Raw genomic sequence first — 20,520 nt, forward strand, 5'->3', positions numbered from 1 at the left:
AACAGGAATGCCTTGCACTGAGACTGATCCTGGCCCTGGACTGTGATGGACATGTAGAGGTATCTAGGCAGTTGTGGGACCTAAAGCTGGCTTGGGATTCATTTGAATGCTGTCTGAGAATGGATAGATTACCAGTCCCTGCTGGTGAAGGAAGCAGATAGCCCAGCAGATATGAAGGCAAACTCTGGGAGGTTCTGTGGGAGTTTTTAGCCTCTTACAAGAAAATTGTTTTGACTTCCCCAGGGACTAACTATCTCCTGTTTAGGGAGTAAGTCCCTGGAAGCCTATTTAATTTCTTTTCTGTGTGTGTGGTGTGATTACATGTGTGGGCAGACATCACACGTGGATATGTGCATGTGGAGGGCTAAGCTAACACTCAGTGACTTTCCCCATCTCTCTCCACTGTATATTCCTTGAAGCAGGATCTCTTACAAAACTCAGAGCTCACAGATCCCAGCTATGCCAGCAGCCAGCTTGCTCTAGGAATCCTGCCTCTGCCCTCTGTGTCCTAAAATTACAGCTTCTACCTGGCCTTTACATGGGGCTGGGGATGCAAATTCTAATCCTGAGCTGTGAATACATATCACAGCCTATGTCTATGCCACTTACCTTCTCTGTAGAAGACAAGGGTTTACAGAATAAAATGAAGACTTTTAATAAATTAGAAACAGTAAGTATCCAGAACTGTTAAACTGGATAGGAAAATGGGGAGCAGGGGGTGCATCGCAGGGGGTGGGGTCAAAGGCAGGCTCCCTCAAAGGTGCCACTTCAATAAAATCAGAAGGAGGGGCCAGGTGAATGCTGGGAATAGAACCATACTCCGGCATATGCAAAGATTCTGAACTTGTGCCTGGCAAGTTAACCTGAGCAAGAAGAGGTCATGGAACAAAAGGGACCCAAAAGAGACAGAGGGAAGCTGAGAAAGTGGGGTTATATACACATCCTGTGAGTGAGCAGGGAGCCCTGAGAAGGTTCTGAAGCAACGGTGCCTAATATGACTCAGGTTTAGGCAGAATGTCCGAGGTTAGCCATGGGCTTCTAGACAGTTGGGGCGCCTTCCTTCTGGACTGGGGCAGCTCAGTTACACAGTTGCTTTTAGGCTTCTGACCTTTAGCTGCACTTCTCCCCAGGAGGTGGGAAACATTGAACAGAGAGTGTGAGGGTTGCAGAGCCCAGGATAGGCAGGGCTGTGGAGAAGTGTGCCCAGCCTGACCCTGCCCTGCCTTGACAAGACAGGATCAATCAACTTTACTAACTAGTCAACTCCACCGCTCTGCGTGCTAGCCCTGGCTGCAGAATACCGCAGAAGACGGGGAAGACGCATACATACGGTGCCTACGATCAGAAAGTTGATGACCATCTTGTGCTAAGCACAGACTTCCTCAGTGCTCTGACTGAGACTCAGTTTAACTGCTGAGTTTTAGGCACTCACCTGGAGAGACCTCAGATCCTTATTTAAGGGGTCCAGACCCACTGGCTGCAAATCCTGGCCACAGCAGAGACAGCTGGGAGAAGCAGGGGGCAAAGACTGGCCACCTTCCAGTGCCAGGTAGGAAATGCCAAGAAGGAAGGTCTGTCCAAATGTCCTTGGCATTTGTTAAGAAGCAGGGAAAAGACAGACAGACCTGGCCCTCTATCTGCGTGACTAGAAAGGCCCATTGCTCTTTCTCAGCAGGTTTTTCATGCTGTCTGGGGAGCCAAGCAGTGCAGACTGAAGTGCACAGCAAGGTACCCAGCAAGGTACCAGCAAGGTACTCTCTGCTCACACGTTTTCTCAGGCTTCACTTTCCTCATTAAACCGGTGCAAAAGCTGCCCATAGTGGCTTGGAAGTCCCTCTGCACATCGGGAGCACCCTGCAATCTTTGGGGAGGTGCCTGCAGTGTCAATCACTGGCTTAAGGTGGTGGTCAGCAAGCCTCTGCAGTCAGTCAGACTCAGAGGTCGAGAGTATCAGTAGCGCAACAAGCGCTCATTCCCGTGAGTAACCATGACCTCTGGAGGAAAGACCAGACATATTTTTACAAATGGACCCTTTAGACACGGTCCCTACTAGATCCGGCCTTGTTGGGAATGCGGAAGAGGCTGCAGGGACTATTCCGCACCCGAGATCCTACGTGGTCTGCACTTCGGGACTCTGCGGGCTTTCAGTGGGTTCTGGATCCTATCTCACGTGCGCACCGGAGGACCCAGTACAGGTCCACGAAGAGGCCGGAGAGCGCGTGGGCAGCGGGAGGGTGCGGCCGAGGCGGGGCGCGGCTCGTGACGTGCAGCGCTAGCCAATGGGGCGCGCGCCCGAGGCCGAGCCTCCTGCGAGCCTTCACGGCGCCCGCGGCGTCACGTGAGCGGTCGGAGAGCAGGGAGAGCGGCGAGCGGCGAGCGCCTAGCTCGGCCGCAGGGAGTGCGGGCTGCGGCCAGGAGCGCTGGACGCGCGGCCGCATACGGAGCCGGGCCGCACGCGCGAGGCCGTGCCAGGCGACGCCGAGTCCAGGTGGGAGACGCGCGATGTACCGCGGCCGCTTGGGTCCTCCTGTCCGAACCACGCGCGGGGACCCGGGAAATGTGGGGACCCCGGAAATGCGGGACCCCCCGTGAGCGCGCTGGGCCTTCAGAAGGCAAATCCAATGTGCGCAGTTCCTGTCCCCAGAGCCCACGCGTGTCCGTGGCACTCCTGGACCTGCGCTCCCATATGGCGGCGCCTGGCGGGGCCTGGCGACCAAGGGGCGGAGAGGTTACTGTCGGTCACTGCAGCGGTGGCCTAAGTGGGGACGCGAAGGGGGTCACTGGGCGGAAGGTAAGGTACTCTCTGAAGCTGTGCGCCAGAGTCCGAGCCACCTCCTTCCCACGTACTTCACACCCAGGGGTGGGCACCCACGCGCGGGCACCTGGCGGACACCCGCACGGCTGCACTGCGCCCAGCACACGCAGTCACACGACACAAACTCACACCCATTTGCGCGTACCCGCAGCGTTCCTGCGCTTATGTTCCGTTTCCCCACGCAGAGTCCTCAGGCCCCTTTGACCAAACATTACCCGAGGGCTGAGGGTAGCAGCCGCAGGGGTCAGGTCACCCCTCTTGGAAACATTCTCGCCTGGAAGGCACAGGAGCTGTTTGCTACCATGGTTTGGGAAGGTGAAAGCCCAAATGTTTGACTGAGTCCTTCAGATGTTTTCCCCGACCGTGGGGAGCCCCCGCCGCCCTACAGGTGCCAGAATGGCAGTAACTTTGGGGCCTTCGGACTCCTCAGGGAGGACTCTTATTTTGAAGACCGGCCCCCATTCGCCACCCCCGTGATTTGCACGCTGACCCAATGGCTAGCCCTTGGCCGGCTCTCTGCTTGTTATCAATTACATGTTGTTCCTACAGCCGCTGTGTCCCCGGGAGGATAAACAGCAGGCCTGGCCTGCTAAGAGAGGGGGCGGAGTCCAGCGGCCTGCCGGGGACTGTGCCCAGAACAGGGTGCCCCCTCCCCCTGCACGCAGCCTGCGCCTCTGGCTGCGCCACGTGCTGCTGTTTTTCAGGGACCGGCTTGAGCGCTGGCACTCAGGCTTTCAAGCCCTGGGTCCAGGAAGTCCTGGATCCCCTGGGCACTCAGTACCTCACTGTCCCCAGGGGTTGCTTAGCACCGTTTTAAGATCGTGTTAACTGGTTGGGGCCACTCCACTCCTGCATCCATTTGCTTCTGGGTTCTGGACTCGTTCAGCAAAGGTTAGATCTGTCTTTGACTCTAGATCTAGCCTGTAGTGAACAAGACAGTTTTCACAGTGATATCCGGCTGTGTAGAATATAAACCTGGGTGCTTTCTCCAAGGGGGTAGTGACTTCTGAGTTGAGATTTAAATAATGAACTCCCATCTGGAATGCTGAGAGAGGTAGGACTTCCACTGAGGAGAACACTGGAGCCAAAGCCCAGGTTCATTAGTGCTGGTGAGCCAGGCCGCAGCAGTTGGAGGGGCAGTTCGGGGTTGAGCAGGGCCCTAGTACTCTGAGCCCTGGAGGAATCTGAAACATTTTGGGGGGAGGGGTTCCTTCCGATGTAATTCTGTTTTGGCATCAACTTTCATACCTGTTCTCTCTCTCCCTCCTTCAGTGGGATCTCACATGGTTGCCTTTGACTTTATGATTCTCTGGCCTCAGCCTTCTGAGCGCCAAGACTATATGAGCCACTCTGCCCACCCAACACTGCTGTTCACTTTTTTTTTTTTTTTTTGGTTCTTTTTTTTCGGAGCTGGGGACCGAACCCAGGGCCTTGTGCTTCCTAGGTAAGCGCTCTACCACTGAGCTAAATCCCCAGCCCCTTGCTGTTCACTTTCATATCAGACCTTGGTTTTTACCGTTTTAAAAATGAAGCCTCGATACCACAATCCCCTTTGAAACAGTGGGATCGATCGCTCAGTGCTGTGGCGTGTCCAGCTCTGGTCACATTTCATTTCAGGAAATCTTAGGCAGTCCTGTTCTGGGTCCTGGGACACCGTGTGCACTGAATTTGCGTGACTGTACAGACGCTAAGTGCTCAGTATGTGGAAGTTGTTGAGTATTCGTATACCCTACGTATAGGAGCCACGTCACACTGGCAGCAAACAGATGTGCGCACAGAGACGTTGTGCTGCTTCCCTGAGGTTGCACAGCTGACAGCTGCAGACAAGGTGTGTGCTAGAAGAGTGAATGAGATGGGGTTGGGAGCAGGGAGTGTGTGGGTTCTGCCCAACTGCTTTGCCCTTCACGTTGTCTAGTGCTTTATTCCTTCCCAGGCCGTGCTTTGGTAAAGACTATGTATTTTAAAAACACATTTCCAGTTTGAAATCCTTAGCAGAGTATTTAAATTCAGATTGCCTCTTGGCAAGATTACCTTTGGGCTCAGATCTTGCCTCTATTCTCTGCATCAAGAGAGAAACTTAGAGAACACTGAGTCATAGAACAGTTGGGGAAACTGAGACACGGGGGAGTGGGATGACTGGCCTCTCGGCTGCTGGGCTACCAGGTGCCAGGCTGTGCAGTGGACCTAAGGTCAGGATGCAGCTTAGCATCCTCCTCATCAGTTTGATAATAACACAGGCAGCCATGGTCACTGGGCGGGGCAAAGGTCCAGAGAGGTGGCCCCAGCACAGCAGATACTGTTGACTCTTCTTGGACACCAGACCTAGTATGGCCTTTGGCTTCAGAGGACACAGCTTTCCCTTCTCCTTCCTATCCCCACTCTCTGAGCCCCTCTTGGATACCTGGTGTGCTGAGTGCTGGGGACCCAGGAGAGTGTGCTGCCAAGAGGGGACACAGGTACCTGCTGAGTCTTCCCAAGTCGGTGAGTGTCCCGCACAGGAGAGCTGGGTGGGGGGCAGAACAGGAGACTCTGCTCTCACACACTGGCCAAGGGCAAATGTCATCTGCCATCCTGCCCAAAGGCTCTGAGGCTCACGGAAGTTACCCACACCTGGGCCCTCAGATCTTCTATGGACTCACAGCTGGGGGCTGAACCTTAATCATCATGGCAGGGAGATGTTAGGCACCATGGAAGGGGGCTTTGCTCTCCTGTGATACCTCATCCAGTCATGGAGAACCGTGACTCTCAACAAAGGTCTGAGGACCAGACTGTGGAGAAACACCATGTAGGCAGGCAGGCACTTAATGGCCTTAAACCGTTTTCCAAAGTACAGCTGCCAGGTTAAAGCACAGACAAGATGTGTGTCCCATTCAACCCTGGGGACACCACGCTTGCATTCACAGAAGTTCATTTTTGAACATCTGAAGTGAATATCTAACAAGCAGCCTGTGTTTTTATTTGCTCAATCTGGAAACCCCACAGAAACCCCAATAGCCCAGGCTCAGAGTGCAAATGGCCTTTTTCTTTCTCACCCCCTCTCTGACTCAAGGTAGGGAGCAGAGTCCAGGGTCTTGCAACTTTCAGGGCCTCCCCTCTCTGGCCCCCTCTCCCCACCGCCTCAGCTGTTCACAGACAAGAGCATTCCTTGTCTTATTCTTTTCCAGGATCATTCTGGAAAATGTTTGAAACCAGAAGTGCCCTGGGTTGTGCAACGGGCCTGGAGGGAGGGCTCTTTTGCAAATAGGGTGATGCAACTTTTGAAAACATACTCGCCGGCCCATTCTCCCTTGGGATGGAAGCAAGATCTGGACATTTGGCCACAGGAGGCCTTGGGCAGGCAGCCGGGGGTAGGGGTTACAAACCACTGGTAAGCATGCAGTCCTTCTAACCTAGCCTCCCTTGTTCCCTCTCTGCAGTCACCACAGGCTCGGCCAGGCCAGCATGGTGGACCACTTGCTTCCAGTGGACGAGACCTTCTCGTCACCGAAATGCCCAGTGGGATACCTGGGAGATAGGCTGGCCAGCCGGCAGCCATACCACATGTTGCCCTCGCCCATCTCCGAGGATGACAGCGATGTCTCCAGCCCCTGCTCTTGTGCCAGCCCTGACTCGCAAGCCTTCTGTTCCTGCTACAGTGCAGGTCCGGGCCCTGAGGCCCAGGGCAGCATCTTGGATTTCCTCCTATCCCGGGCCACACTGGGCAGTGGTGGTGCCAGTGGAGGTGTCGGAGATGGCAGTGGCCCTGTGACCTGGGGATCGTGGAGGAGAGCCTCTGTGCCTGTGAAGGAGGAACATCTTTGCTTCCCTGAATTTCTGTCAGGGGACCCTGATGATGTCTCCAGGCCCTTCCAGCCTACCCTGGAGGAGATTGAAGAATTCTTGGAAGAGAACATGGAGGCTGAGGTCAAGGAGGCCCCAGAGAGCAGCAGCAGGGACCTGGAAGCCTGTAGCCAGCTCTCAGCTGGGTCACACCGGAGCCACCTCCATCCAGAGTCCGGTGGGAGAGAGTGCCGTACCCCACCACCAGGTGGCACCAGTGGGGGTGGTACCCAAGGTGCAGGTGAGGGGTCAGCTCATGATGGCCCCATGCCGGTGCTACTGCAGATCCAGCCTGTTGCTGTGAAGCAGGAAGCAGGTGCAGGGCCAGCCTCCCCAGGGCAGGCCCCGGAGAGCGTCAAGGTCGCCCAGCTTCTGGTCAACATCCAGGGGCAGACCTTTGCACTCCTGCCTCAAGTGGTACCATCCTCCAACTTGAACCTGTCCTCAAAGTTTGTGCGAATTGCGCCTGTGCCCATTGCCGCCAAACCTATTGGCTCAGGATCCCTAGGGCCCGGCCCTGCTGGTCTCCTTGTGGGCCAGAAGTTCCCCAAGAACCCAGCAGCAGAACTTCTCAAAATGCACAAATGCACTTTCCCAGGCTGCAGCAAGATGTACACCAAGAGCAGCCACCTCAAGGCCCACCTGCGCCGGCACACAGGCGAGAAGCCCTTTGCCTGCACCTGGCCGGGCTGCGGCTGGAGGTCAGTATTTTTGGACAGGCTGGGCGTAACCAAGTAGGCTCACCTCTGCTCACCTGAGGGTGTGACAAGGCCCCTTTCTCCATTCGATGAGGTGGATTGGGAGAGGAGCAAGGGATGGGCGGGGCGGGGGGGGCAGGATCAGAGATGGCACAGTTGGTGTCCCACTTGGAGACTAAAGCTGGAAGCCACCTGGTCTCTGGTTTCTTTAAGACCAGGTAAGTCTTGCTGAGACTTGTGTTATATGGGCTCTCTCTTGAGCTGGGATGGAAGGAAGATGAGGGGCTGGGCTGAGGTGGAAGGAAACTCAGCTAAGGGGCAGATGAACTTGGTGGCACATGGGCACAAGCCAGAGCCCATGCAGGCCTTACAGCACCTCCAGGTAAGTACCACCACTACGCCCATGACATTTCATGGCAACTCTGGCTAAGAACCACCAGGCGACAGCACTCAGAGTGGAACATGAGTCCTAAGACTTGAACTAGAAAATACCACTTCCCTCCAGCCAGGGGATGAAAACTGCACCCAAGTAGGAGTTAAGATTTGCCTTGTTTCTTCCTGGGGACCTGGAGGTGTGTTTGGAAAGTCATAGAGAGCAACCAGAAGGCAGGGTAGATGGCTGTGATACAGGCTCAAAGATAGCAGAATACCTCAGACTTACGTTCCAGACAATGGGGTGCCCAGCTCTTCAGGTCAAGGAGCCTCAGATGGCCAGATGTGGTGCCAGGGACCATGGAACCCTGCAGTCACCCTGGCCTGGTCTCTGAATGCTGATCATCATCTTCAGGAGGGTGGTGGCCTGCAAAGGTTCACATATTTAGGGTGATATGGTGAGGGGGGTGGGTGCTCTGGCCTTGGTAGCTAGGTTGTGTGCCAGCAGTGTTGGTGTATGCATGTGTGCGTCTGTCTGTCTGTCTGATGTGATTCACCTGTGTGCTAAGGACTGACAGAGCTGGACCACCTGAATGGATGCCTGCTGTGTATGGGAATGCCTGCTTACGTATTGTGTGATCACATGGTCACACGTCACAGAGGTGCTCTTGTGAGGCAGCCTTTGGATCTGAGTTGGTGGTGTTGTCCCCAGGGCAGGTGCTGCCCTGCTGAGACTGAACATGGAGGGATGAGAGAGGCAGAACTTCCCTTCCAGATCCAATTGGTCAGCAAAGAAACTTTTCCCCAGCAGTGTCTTGGATTGTGAAGGCCCTTCCTGAGAGACATCACTGTCTTCTCACAACTTTTTAAATACTGGGCTCCCTAAAACTGCTGTCTCCACCTCTCTGAGCCATGTTTTTGTGAGTAGATCCAGTGTAGGGCTGTGAGGTAGTTAAGTGAGTGAGTTGTAGAGCAAGAGGAGCCCGGACAGAGAGGCCTGGGGTGAGGGATGTTTACTGAGGAAGGGAGAGCAATGGACCCTGGTTGGATGAGACAGTAGGACAGGGGCCCTGAGCCCACCCTGGGATTGCGGGTTCTTGTCTGGTCCTTTTTGTTTCCTGGAGCCCTGAGCTATTGTGGGGGTCTCAGTGTGCACTCTTTTCATGAAGTGAACTTTCACTTTCTCATAGTCAAACTGAAGAGGAAACCCAAAGGTGGCCTTCCTGGGATACTGACAGGTGTTCACATTCACAGGGACTGCTCATGGGCAAGCCACTGAATAGCCTTCACCCAACAGTCCTGACTCCATGGCTTACTCTGACTGGTACTGCCCATTTAAGTGGCATCTCCAGAGGGCAAGGGACCAGGTAGAAGCTGCAGGCTATGAGATATCTCCCAGGATAAGGGCTGGGAGATAGGTCATTGCCCACCACCATAGGTCCTGCTGCTCCAGGAAACACAAGGTGTCCAAGGGTGGCCCTTGCTCTGACCATGAGCCTTGCACTGCAGTCATTCAGGCAGAACCCACTCAGCAAGACTAGGGACATGCTATGCCTATCAAGATCCCTGTGTGGCATCTGCCTCAGGAAAGGGCTGGCTGTGTGAGTGTGTGAGATCCTTGGGATCTTCTTGGGCATCAGAAGCCCAGGGGTTGTGCCTAGGAGGTTTGCAATTCCCTTCGTGTGACCAATCTTCCACCCAGAGGCCGTGGGATGGGCAGCAATTCCTCGTCACAGTTAGGAGGGAGGATGGACCCCACGCACTCTGGATCTGGCCGGGATGGAATGAGATGACAATGAAGATGGTATTGGTGACAGGTCACACTCAGGGATCACCATGTCCTGGAAGGATACCAAGTCCCCACCAACCCCTTCACTTGTGTACGCCCATTACTCCCTGAGACTGATCTGTCCTGCAGAGAACATGTTAGAGTGTTTGAATCCCAGTCCGGCCTTCTGCTCTGGCCCACACACTCTCCGATGTGCACCCTGGCCTTCCCCCTTTCTCAAGCAAGATCATCTATGTCCCCCCCTCCTCCCTCCCTTCCTCTCTCCCCCCATGGGCCCAGGGATGCTATGGTGTCTCAGCCTTTGCTGTGCACCTCCAATACAGGCGTTAGTTCATCTCATCTTCACAACAGCTCTACAAGCATCTGTAGTAATCCACATTCTGCAGAGGGAAATCGAGGTACAGATCAATCATCTGTCACAGGGATGTGCCTAATGAGTGTGTTTTGGGAGTTGGGGTGCATCCCTGTGGGTGCCACACCCCACTGATTCTCCAACAGCCAGGAATGGAAGTGGCCATGGCGTATGCTGTGCTTCTTCAGGGCGTGCGTGCGTGCGTGCGTGCGTGCGTGCGTGCGTGCGTGTGTGCACATCTATGTTTAGGTAGACACGTACATGAAAGCCAGAGATGCTTGTCATGTTTCTTCCTCAGTAGCTCTCCACCTTGCTTTTTGAGACAGGGTCTCTCGCTGAACAGAGCTCATGGGTTGGCTACACTGTCTGGCCAGTGAGCTCTAGCCTGTCCCTGCCCTACCAGCACTGATATTCCAGGTAGACCTACTAAGTTCAGTTTTTATGTAAGTGCCAGGCATCTAAACTTGGGTCCTTCCTCATGTTTGCCCAGCAAGCACTTTGCTGAATGGGCCACATCCTCAGTCCCTGGTCTGTACTAATCTTCTATTGTGCTCCTGGCTGTGGGAAAGGAGACAGCAGCAAGCAGCTAGCATGGTGGTAACAGCCCTGACAAGGCACCACTCTGAGCATGCTATATGTTAGTTCCTTTAACTCTTAAAATTAGACGATGAGGTGGGCCCAGAGGTGGTCATGGAGCTCAAAAGTGGCAGAGTTACCAGGTGGTGGTGATGGTGGTGGTGGTGGTGGTGGTGGTGGTGGTGGTGGTGGTGGTGGTGGTGGTGGTGGTGGTGGTCGTGGTCGTGGTCGTGGCGGTGGCCCACGCCTTTAATCCCAGCACTCAAAGGCAGAGGCAGAAGGATCTCTGAGTTGGAGGCCAGCCTAGTACAGAATAGGTTCCAAGACATCCAGGGCTACGCAGAGAAATCCTGTCTGGGGCTGGGGTGTGGGGTGCCAGAGTCAGGAGTTTAACAGCTGTTTGCTCTCTCGCTCACCCTAGACTCAGTACTTCTCCACACTCCTGCACACCTCCCTGGGAGAGCCTCTAAGGAGAGGCCCCTCCTCCACCTGCAGCTGGGCCTGGCTCGCCCAGCATGTTCTGTGCTTTCCATCTGGCTCTGCTGCTGGCACTGGGCCCTGAGTTCCTAAATTTGCCCAAGCCCTTACCCTACCCCTACTCCTCAACCCTGGGGACTGCTCCACAGCTGAGGAGACACCTGTCCCAGTTCAAAGCCCACCGCCTTCTGCTTTTGTGCACCCAAGATTCCCTATCTCTCTCTCTCTGTTGGGTCATACTTTTGCATGCAGTCCTCCAGCCTGTTCTGGTCTAACCATCTGGGAAGTGGCTGTTTGCCGCCTTCCTAGAAGTTTCCTCTCACTCACAGACATAGGCCTCCTTTGTTCCCTGCAGTGGAGGAACATCCTGTTCCAGAGTGGCCAAGCCGCTCCTTCCAGAAAGAATCTCGCTGGGCCATAGTTAAAGTGAATATTAATAGCTGTCAGCAGTCTGTGTGGCATGCTCTGCTGATGTCCATGGTGGACACAGAAGGCCCAGAGAGAGACAGTGGATTCCAAAGCCACTGTTGGAGGAGCTGGACACAGGATTCAAACTCTGTGGTCTGGTTTCAGGCCAGCATTTTTAGCCCTCATTACGGCTATCCATAAGCAGGGCTGTGTCCTCTGGCCTTGTGGTTAGTAGACACTCCATGCACTATCTGCAGGTTGTGCACCGCACACACACAGCCGTAGGGCCTGCAGCTTCTGAGATTTGGCTGTTGACAATGGCTTTCTGACAGATGGCAACTGGTGTCTCACACATCTCCCATGCTGGCATTACTGGTGGACCCTGTGCTTACTTTGCTCTGTGACCCAAGAGCAGTTGTCATAAGCCTGCCCCACAGATACCAGGCACCAGATCTTTGCCATGTATCAGGCAGGCTCTGTGCTCTGCCCCGCGCCTTCAGTAGGATCTCACAGTTCTTAAACAATTGCCACATCTGAAGCCTCACTGCCACGGTCCTCTGAAGTAGGTCTGCCATTTCTGTCTCAAGGCAGGGAAACTCAGATTTGACAGGCTTGTCAATGCACCCAGACCAATCCCAAGGCTGTGTCCCGTCTAGCTGAGATTTCTCATCTCTTGCTCCAGTGTTGCCTTAGGGTTCTCCTTTGGCTGTTATCAAACAATGTGACCCATCTTCAGTCCAGTTACAAGGACAGTCTTGTCAGGTACTCAGAAGCTATGCAGCAGAGAGGGGCTCTGGAATGAGGACAGCTTGTTCTCTGGCATGGCTGCCTCTCAGCTGCCTGTCTCTCTTAGGGTGTCATATAACAAGAGGACTGCTACCCATTCCCTGGAAGGCAGGCAGGAAGTGAAGGAGGAAACTCAGGCCCAGGATGCTCGGGATTATTGGAGTAGAGACTGTGAAGCCTGTTCTTCCTTGAGCATGGGTGTGTGCCCAACTCTTGCTTGGGGCATGCGACTATGGCACAGGGTCATAGCACTGGTATCAGCCTGGTATCAGCACTCCCAGGCCAGGGGAGGAGACTTTGTTCTGGCCTCAGGTGTTCTCAGGCCACATCTCTGGACCAGGTCTCCTGATGCCTAGGACAGAGTTGTAGGGCAGCAGCTTGCACAGTAGCTCCACCTTCTCTGTCAGAGGCATAGGAGATTGAGGTCCTTGGTGTCCTGAGCCCTGTCTGCTCCAGGTACCACTGTTCTTCTCATGTTTCCCAGACTGAGGTCAGTGTGGCCCACTACAGGATCAGCTGAGATGGCCATAGCCCTGGACAACCGAGTGTGATGCCTCTGCTGTGCACCTGCTCTGCATCACCAAGTGGCCCCTGTCTAGAAACAGGGTGCCAGGCCTGGCGCTCCTGGGTGCTCTTGGAGTATATACAGTGAACAATGTGTGACAATCCAGTCTCATCCTGAGGTGCCAGCAGAGGCCCCTCTGCTTAAGTTCTCCCCCGAGCACAGTGAACTGGGAGTGTGCTCTCCTTCCTGGAGCTAACACTGTCAAGGGACCGCTGAGCATCAAGGTGTCGAGACTAATTTTAAAATGCCGTGGGATTGAAGGTGTAGCTCAGTGGTGCAATGCGTGTGTAGCACGTTCAAACTTTGACTCCCTAGCACCCACAAAAGGAAAGGTAATCAAATGGTGGACTACGCTGTGAGAGAGGGTGCAGGCTCCTGAGAAGGTGACATTTGGGCTAAACTCTGCTGAGGAGGGGATAGAGAAGATGGGTGGAGAAAAGTGTGAATAGCTCTGAGGCACAGAGGAAGCAGACATGTAGTGGTGGGGTACTGAGGTCCTGTGATCCTGTTGCTGAACAGAAGCGGAATGTGAGTCTCAGGTCCCGGAAGTTATTGATAGGCAGTCTGTGCATCTTGGCCTGGTTCTTGCCTGTCCTGTGGATGTCTGTTCCCAGGCCTACAGTGTCTGAGAAAGGGGTGTCCCAGCAAGCCATTTAAATGCTCAGGAATTCCATGCAGGTATATTTGGGGGCAACTCAGAAAACAGCACTTCCAGATCTGCAGGGTGCCTGGCAGGCACAAGTCTAAGGTCCTTCCCTGTTGCCAACAGAAGCAGAGAAGCCAGGTACTCCTGAGGAGTCTACTAACATTGCTGGGACTGTGTCACCTTTGGCTGGTCTTCACAGTCCTTTCAGGGATATGTCTGTGGCCCCCTCTTCCAGGGGAAGGTGAGGCTGGTGGACCAAACACTGCTGACTCACTGTTGCTAGTGCAGGAGTGGTCCAGTGCCCAAGGACTCAACAACTGAGTGACTATGGGAGAGTGTCCCAGGTGACTAACACCCTTAGGTCCCTTCCCACGTAGAACAGCCAGATACCTTGGGAAGTAGGCCCTGGCCAGGAAAGCAAACCTGTGTGCCTCGTGGTCCTTGACTCTTGCCCTCAAGGAGGTCTCAGGGACACTGGGGCTTGCCAAGAGCTCCTTGGGTGGCTATAGACATGGTCTCATAGCTTAAGATCCACCCTGGTCTTGCCTGGCCCACAGTGCCCTCCCACCACCTGCCCTCCTACCCGCCCCCGCCTCCACCTGTGTGGCACTGGCTTTGAAGTCACTTGTGGCAGTGCCCACGATGGCCTGGCTGACCACCGTGTCCCACAGGTTTTCACGCTCAGATGAGTTGTCACGGCACCGACGATCTCACTCGGGTGTGAAGCCGTACCAGTGTCCCGTATGCGAGAAGAAATTCGCGCGGAGTGACCACCTCTCCAAACACATCAAGGTGCATCGCTTCCCACGAAGCAGCCGCGCAGTACGCGCCATCAACTGAGCGCAGTGGCCGCCCTCCCCTCCCCCACCTCCACATTTTGTTTTTAAATGCAATAACTTATTGCCTCTTTCAGAAGGATGTGACAATATTACCAGTCCCCCTTCTGAATCTTAGGAGGTATGACCCAGAGCCGCCGTGGCTGCCTTTCCGGGGAGGACCCAGAGTCCCCAAGGTCCCTGGGGGCTGGTTCCCCGGTGGCCCAGGTGGCCCAGGCAGGCCTGTGCCCTTGTGCCTTTGTGCCTTCCTGCCAGCTGGAAGCAGTGTTTGGGGGGCCCTTGCCCTCCTCCCATTGGGCTCCCTACCAGGGCCAAAGCCAACATTATCACTGGGGAAGGAGTGTTTTGGCTGTGTCGAAATAGTAGCTCCCAGAGGAAGCCATGCTGAGAAAAAGGAAGTAGGTCAAAAGCGCAGGGCTGTACTGTGGTGCGAGGACCGCCATATGCAAGAGGCCTCTGAGGGTCCAGGAGGATGGCCACCCTCGCTCTAGGCCCTAACGCAAGTGCTTAAATGCAAGACAAATGGAGCCATATCCATCCATACCCAGCCTGGCTCACCCTCCTCCAGACGCCAACCTCCTGGCTGTGGTGGGAAGCGAACGGAGCAGGTCTGGTGGATGCAAAGCGACTAGCTAGCGCCTCCCAGTCTGACTTAGATCCGCATTCCTCGTCAGGTCTAGAAATTAGTACCAATTGAACTAGCTTGTTTCGACAGGTCTGTTTCACATCCTATGAATGTATGTAAATAAACTGTACATAGGTGCGCATCTACATAAAATATCTTTTAATAACACGTTGACATTTGTGTAAATTTGAAATTTAAAAAAATTCTATGAAGTCAGTGTACATATGTTACAATTATGTATATTTTCTTTGGTCCTTCATAAAAAATATATTTACTTTGCCAATAAAAAGAGAGAAAAAAAAAAAGAACTCAACCATTCTTTGGCCCTGTATTCTTCCGCTGGCCTGGGACATGGGGGTGATTCTGGGGCTCTGCTTCTTCCAGATCCCTTGGTGGACTTGGTTCTCTCCAGTGCATGCTTCAGTGTCACCTGTGCAGAGTGTCTCAGGCCAGCAAGTCATTGGCATTTGAGACTTTCGATAGATACTTCTGTGTTCTGAAGCTAACATCATCCATTGTGTTGGTCCTCCCCAAGAAAGTGGCTGGGTGGTTTCCTCCCTGCACAGTGACTGTGACATCTTCAGGAGTCTTCTTAGGAGGGGATGGACTTAGGCCACTTCCTCTGCCTCCCCAATTCCCTGGAAGACTTGGGGTTTCTGCCACAGATTTCTGCTGTTAGGTTTGCATCCAGGCACACGCGCGCGCGCACGCACACACACACACACACACACACACACACACACACACACACAGCTCTAGGACTGGGCTCTAAGATCAAAGGGAGCAAACAACAAAGGGAAGCTGTGAGCTCTGTGGGGAACCAACCCAGGGAGTTGCCCAGGGCTAGCCACCTCAGCACCTCAGCTGCAGGAAGACCTTCCTGGTTCACCCGTGCACAGTGTAAGGTGAGAACTTTCTAGAAGGGGACTTTTCTTATTGACCTCACTAAAATAGCTGGATGCTGTGTGGGCAAGGGTTTCCCAGGAGCCCCTCAGAGATCTGGAAGCAGCTGGCAGGTAGGTTTTCAGCAGAGAGGCCCTATACCATGTGGTATGAAGCCGTGAGTCTCGATATGTGGAGACCGCTATCCTGGGGGCCTGAGGTAGGCCTGCTAATCTGTCCTGCACAGTGAGAACTGGCAGTCATTGAGCATTCATATGTGACCAGCACATCTGATTAGAGGATGGACATCCCATCTGACCAGCTTGTGACCTCTGCCCTTTGCCTGTGACCGCATGTACCTTCGGAGGACAAACAGGCCCTGGGGAAATGAGACATTGATTTCCAGCTGCGTTAGCGTAATTTCTCTTCATCATTAAACAATCAATGTGGCTACAGATACAAGGGACATTTCAGGGACAGAGGAGGTTATGGTCATGTTGGTGGCATTAAGGAAGATGCAAACCATGTCCACATGCACCATGGCTGAGGATGGATGGACGGACATGTACTTCCCCTCATCAACACATCACTAACAGCCTGATTATTCCATCCACCTTGGCTGTGAGCCGTCTTGGGGAGAGGAGAGGTGCGGGTGGATAGAAGTCAGCCTAGGCTCCCAAGATCCTCACCTGAGTTCTGTATTCTCACTCCTGCACTGCAGGGGAGGCCAAGGTAGGGCACAGCAAGACAGAGAGGGTTTAGGGTTACTGCAGCCTCCCTCAAGCAACCTCTCAGTGCTGCCACTTTGGGTGGGTTTCTGCTACCCCCGATTGCCGCTGGACCTTGCACAACATGCTGATGGGAAAGCCCCTGTTAGCATGATGGTCAACGGTAAGTGGGGGTTCAAGCCTATGTTGCAACAGAGTGGAGTCTGGGAAACTGTCCTCAATGCTTTCAGTGGCTGGAAGAGAAGTCTTTGTCCTGTTCTAGGTGCTGAGAAGGCAGAAGGAGACATAGTCCTGTGACCCTGCAATTATTTGTGTTAGGGGAGGAATCTGGAAAATTATGAAACAGGTAAAATGACTCAAGTCTCCCCCAAGGTTTTAGTTAAGAGCAGAGCACTGTGAAATACTAGTAATAATTTTAATGTTAATGATGATAAGCAACCCCCTTTCATGTTTTCCTTTTAAATAAACTGAGTTGTTAGGAGCTGGAATAATTAGACTCCCCAATTGACAGCTGTCACACCTTTCCCTGGTGCCAGGCTGCCTTACGTGGACTGCCAGCCCGGCAAACTGCCAGATGCCCTCAGCAGCCGGCTGCTTTGAACTCTCCTGGATGCCATGGGGAGCTGAGCTGTGATCAGCTGCTTCCTTGGAAGCACGATGCTGGTTCCGGAGTCACATCCCACCCACACAGTGGTTTCAAACAGCTTGCAAGAGACACAGTGCCCACCACTAGCCTCTCTGAACTCTAAATGACCCTGTAAACCACTCACACCAGAGAGGAACCTTCTCTTGTTGGACTGCAAAGGAAGGACTGTGTGGGGTTGGTGCAAAGGCAGCCCATTCGCATGAAACATTGCTTCTGATTGGGGCTGGCAGCCTTGCCACACCCCCTTTCTGGATATATAAGTCTGCCTTCCAGGTCCTCTCCTGAGTCAGCTGATCAGCAGTAATGCCCTTACTACTGAGGCCAGCGAGATGCTAGCCCAGACTTGCAAGAGACAAACGGAAACCCGAGAACTCTGAAGGCTCAAGAAGCAGGGCTCCAGCCAGAAAGCTCTTGACATGAACAGTGTTACTACAGCTTCCTGAAGCTGGGCTGAGAGGGGTTAAAGCCCGGGGCAACAGAGCTTGCATCTTGAGCACCTGGAACCCCAAGTCTTTGGCTTCAACATACCCAACCTCACCTCACCAACTTGCTTTGTAACTCAGACTGGTTTCAAACTTGCCGCCTCCTCCTGCCTCGGCCTCCCAGGTGCTAGAATAAAAGGTGCATACGGATATACCGGCTTTCTAGTCAATAATTTCTTCAAGTGTAGAACAGAAGGTTCTCAACCCGCTTACCCTAGTTTGGTTTCTGTTGCTACACTAATCGCCATGGCCAAAGGCAAGTTGGGGAGGAAAGACTTGTTTCATCTCGTAGGCTATGGTCCATCATTGAGGAGAGTCAGCCCCGAAGCTTGAGGCAGAGACTATGGAGGAAGTCTGCTAATTGGCTTACTATTTGCATCTGCAGTAGCATTCTCCTACAGTTCAGGGATGCGACTGTCCACAGTGGACTGAGCCTTTCTCCATCAATTAGCAATTAAGAAAATCCACTGCCCCAACCACCACCACCACACACAGAGACATCCTCCCGGGCCAATCCGATAGCGCCAATTCCTCAGTGGCAGCTCCTTCTTCCCAGGTGTATCAAATCAATAACCAAGAAGCAGAGCCGTCACACAACTCATTGGTAGCCATCACAAAACAAAGTGTAGCCACAGTGACCCACATAGTGTCTGCCTGTAGGCACACAGTCAGATCATTGCAAAAAGCAGGCAGCACCCAGGTTAGCCTGCTGCAAAGCAAAATTACAAACTCTGCGCCCTAAACAAAGCAGGCAGCCACATTGCTCTGTATAAGCAGTCTGAGGGAAGCAGGGTGAGCCGATGTGGTGGCTTCCCCCAGGCTCTAGTGTGTCATCCCAGATGGGGAAAGTAATCCTGCCCAGTCCCTAGGCATTGCCACGTTCATGCCCCAGTGGTTGTAATGTAGCTCCAGTGCTCCCAGTTAGAAAATGAGAGTCATTACTGGTTTGAGGAATGGACAGTTGCGGCTTGCCTGGCCTGCCCCTTGACTGCAGGCACTTGCAGCTCTTACCTTCCCGGGAGTCTGCAGAATACCATCTGTGAGGCACTGACAGCACATGTGATTTTGGGGCATCCCTGAGGAGTGTGGGGCCAAGGGTAGAACTTCTATAGCAGTGGGTTGTGGGGAGAGGCAACTGGAACCAGAGAAACCAGGAACTTCCACACAAGCTGTAGGGATAGGGAGGGAGCTCACAGGCAAAGGAGTTCTGACTGAACAGAAGTAGAGCCAACCATGAACTCCTCCTGAAAAGAGCCAAGATCATGCTGGGGCCACAGGGAGGAAGGACAAACTAGTTTTCTGTATATTGTTTTAGTTAAGGGAGTCAAAAGCACAGGCAGAGAGATCTGCTGGGGGCGGCCATGAACTTCACAGGTGTGAAAGGGGAGTTGAACTCAGGAACCAGGTAATAGCAGGTAGGTCCTGTTTAATTTGAGGCTATGCACAGTGGAGCTTAATGTGTGGGACCCTTTCTAAGGCAGAGGGCGAGCAGCATCCAGCATGTGCCTAGACCTCATCACTTTCAATAAGGAAGAGATGAGGGGCTGGAGAGAGGGCTCAGCGATTAACAGCATTTGCTGCGCTTTCCGAGGACCAATGTTCAGTTCCCAGCACCCATGGTAGCTCACAACCACCTGCAACTCCAGTTCCACAGGTCAAACACCCTCCAGCATAGACCTACACACACACACACACACACACACACACACACACACACACACACACACACAGACTAAAGACAGGCAGGAATGGTCCTGGCTCTGGGGAAACCCAAAGAGACCCAAAGCACAGTCAGAGTGCAGCACAAGGTCGAAGGAGAGGTATGAGGAGGAGGGGAGGTACAAGAAGTGCAGTGGCTGTAGGAAGAGGGAGAGGGAAGGGGGAGTGTCCTGTGAGTGCATTGGGAGGGATAGGAAGGAGGCTACTCGGCCACTCCCCATCACAGTGGGAAAAGCAGAAGGAAACATGGATAGCTAGGACAGAGTGGAGGCTGGAGTTAGACTCTGGAACAACCATATCAAGGCCAAAGACACAAAATGCACCACAAAGCAGTTTGTTAGCTCCCCAGGGGGTGATCACTACTGAAGCCTTGTCACTTTGACAGAAGGAGGGGGACCACCCATGGTGCCACAGCAAGGTGTGGTTGGAATAGCCTTCATCAGGGCTCCCAGGGCTGCTTTTGCCAATGCTTGACAGAGTAGCTCTAACTGAAAGGGATGATGGTGTTCCTCCAGGCCTAACAGATCCCTAAGCTTGCCCCTTCTCCCTTTCTCTTTCCCCTGCTGGCCATTCTGACTCAGCGGGCCATTCTGGAAGTCTGGATGGTATGGGTGAAATAAATAAAAAAGGCAGACACCCGCGCTAATGCCGGCTAGGTAACACTTGCTAAAGTTTAACTGTGTATTAATATGTCATAAAATACACAACATGCATGTTGATATAGTTGCAATAAACTAGTACATAATCTAGTAATGTGTACAGAGTTTAAATAATTATAGGTATGATGTCATTTCCAATTGAAAAAAATTCGATTGATTTTATTGTGTTGTGTATTTTGCCTGTGTGTGTCATGGGAACCAAACCTGGGTCCCTTGAAAGAGCAGCAAGTACTCTTAACTGCTGAGCCATCTCTCTAGCCCTCTCATTTCTAATTTAAATACAAGTGCAGCAGTTGGGTGTGGTTTAACGAAGGGGATTTATCCTGCTAAATGTCACTCGTGTTCTGAGTGGAGTAACTTTGATGACCTCAGTAGGTACTGTAATCTGATGGAGACATTGTTTATGGCCCACGATTGGCTGACACACTGTGTGGCGTTCCCTGCATATTATAAGCAACATAACTTGGAATGGCCCCTGACCGTGACCGTGGCCTTCTCTGCCAGCCAGTTCCTTCTCTGTTCTTCTTCCCTGACTCTACCCTTTTGGAGCTCCAGATTTCCACTATTTGAAGTCAACGGAAGTGCAAAGAGGCAGGTACCGCCTCCTCACAGGTCACAGAAGAGACAGTAGATGGTTCAA

The 20,520-nt window shown here is 53.2% G+C and overlaps 1 protein-coding gene across 8 annotated transcripts; it reads left to right on the forward strand.

Moving 5' to 3' along the window:
- Nucleotides 1–2,344: 2,344 nt before the first annotated feature.
- On the forward strand, nt 2,345–19,970 carry Klf15 (KLF transcription factor 15). 8 transcript variants are annotated; one of them, XM_087659525.1, is made up of 4 exons: nt 2,345–2,488; nt 4,555–4,643; nt 6,232–7,335; nt 16,911–19,968. In XM_087659525.1, exons 3-4 carry the CDS (start codon nt 6,257–6,259, stop codon nt 16,972–16,974), a joined length of 1,143 nt encoding a protein of 380 aa, XP_087515651.1. In that variant the 5' UTR covers nt 2,345–2,488; nt 4,555–4,643; nt 6,232–6,256; the 3' UTR covers nt 16,975–19,968.
- The last annotated feature ends 550 nt before the right edge of the window (nt 19,971–20,520 follow it).

Source organism: Rattus norvegicus, chromosome 4, assembly GCF_021556685.1.
Source record: "Rattus norvegicus strain SHRSP/BbbUtx chromosome 4, alternate assembly SHRSP_T2T, whole genome shotgun sequence".
NCBI lineage: Eukaryota > Metazoa > Chordata > Mammalia > Rodentia > Muridae > Rattus > Rattus norvegicus.

Bases quoted from the DNA above. Each gene is read 5' to 3' on its own strand.
- Klf15 (XM_087659522.1), top strand. From the start codon at position 6,257: ATGGTGGACCACTTGCTTCCAGTGGACGAGACCTTCTCGTCACCGAAA. The intron at 7,336-13,974 runs GTCAGTATTTTT...CGTGTCCCACAG, and splicing joins TGGCCGGGCTGCGGCTGGAG to GTTTTCACGCTCAGATGAGT.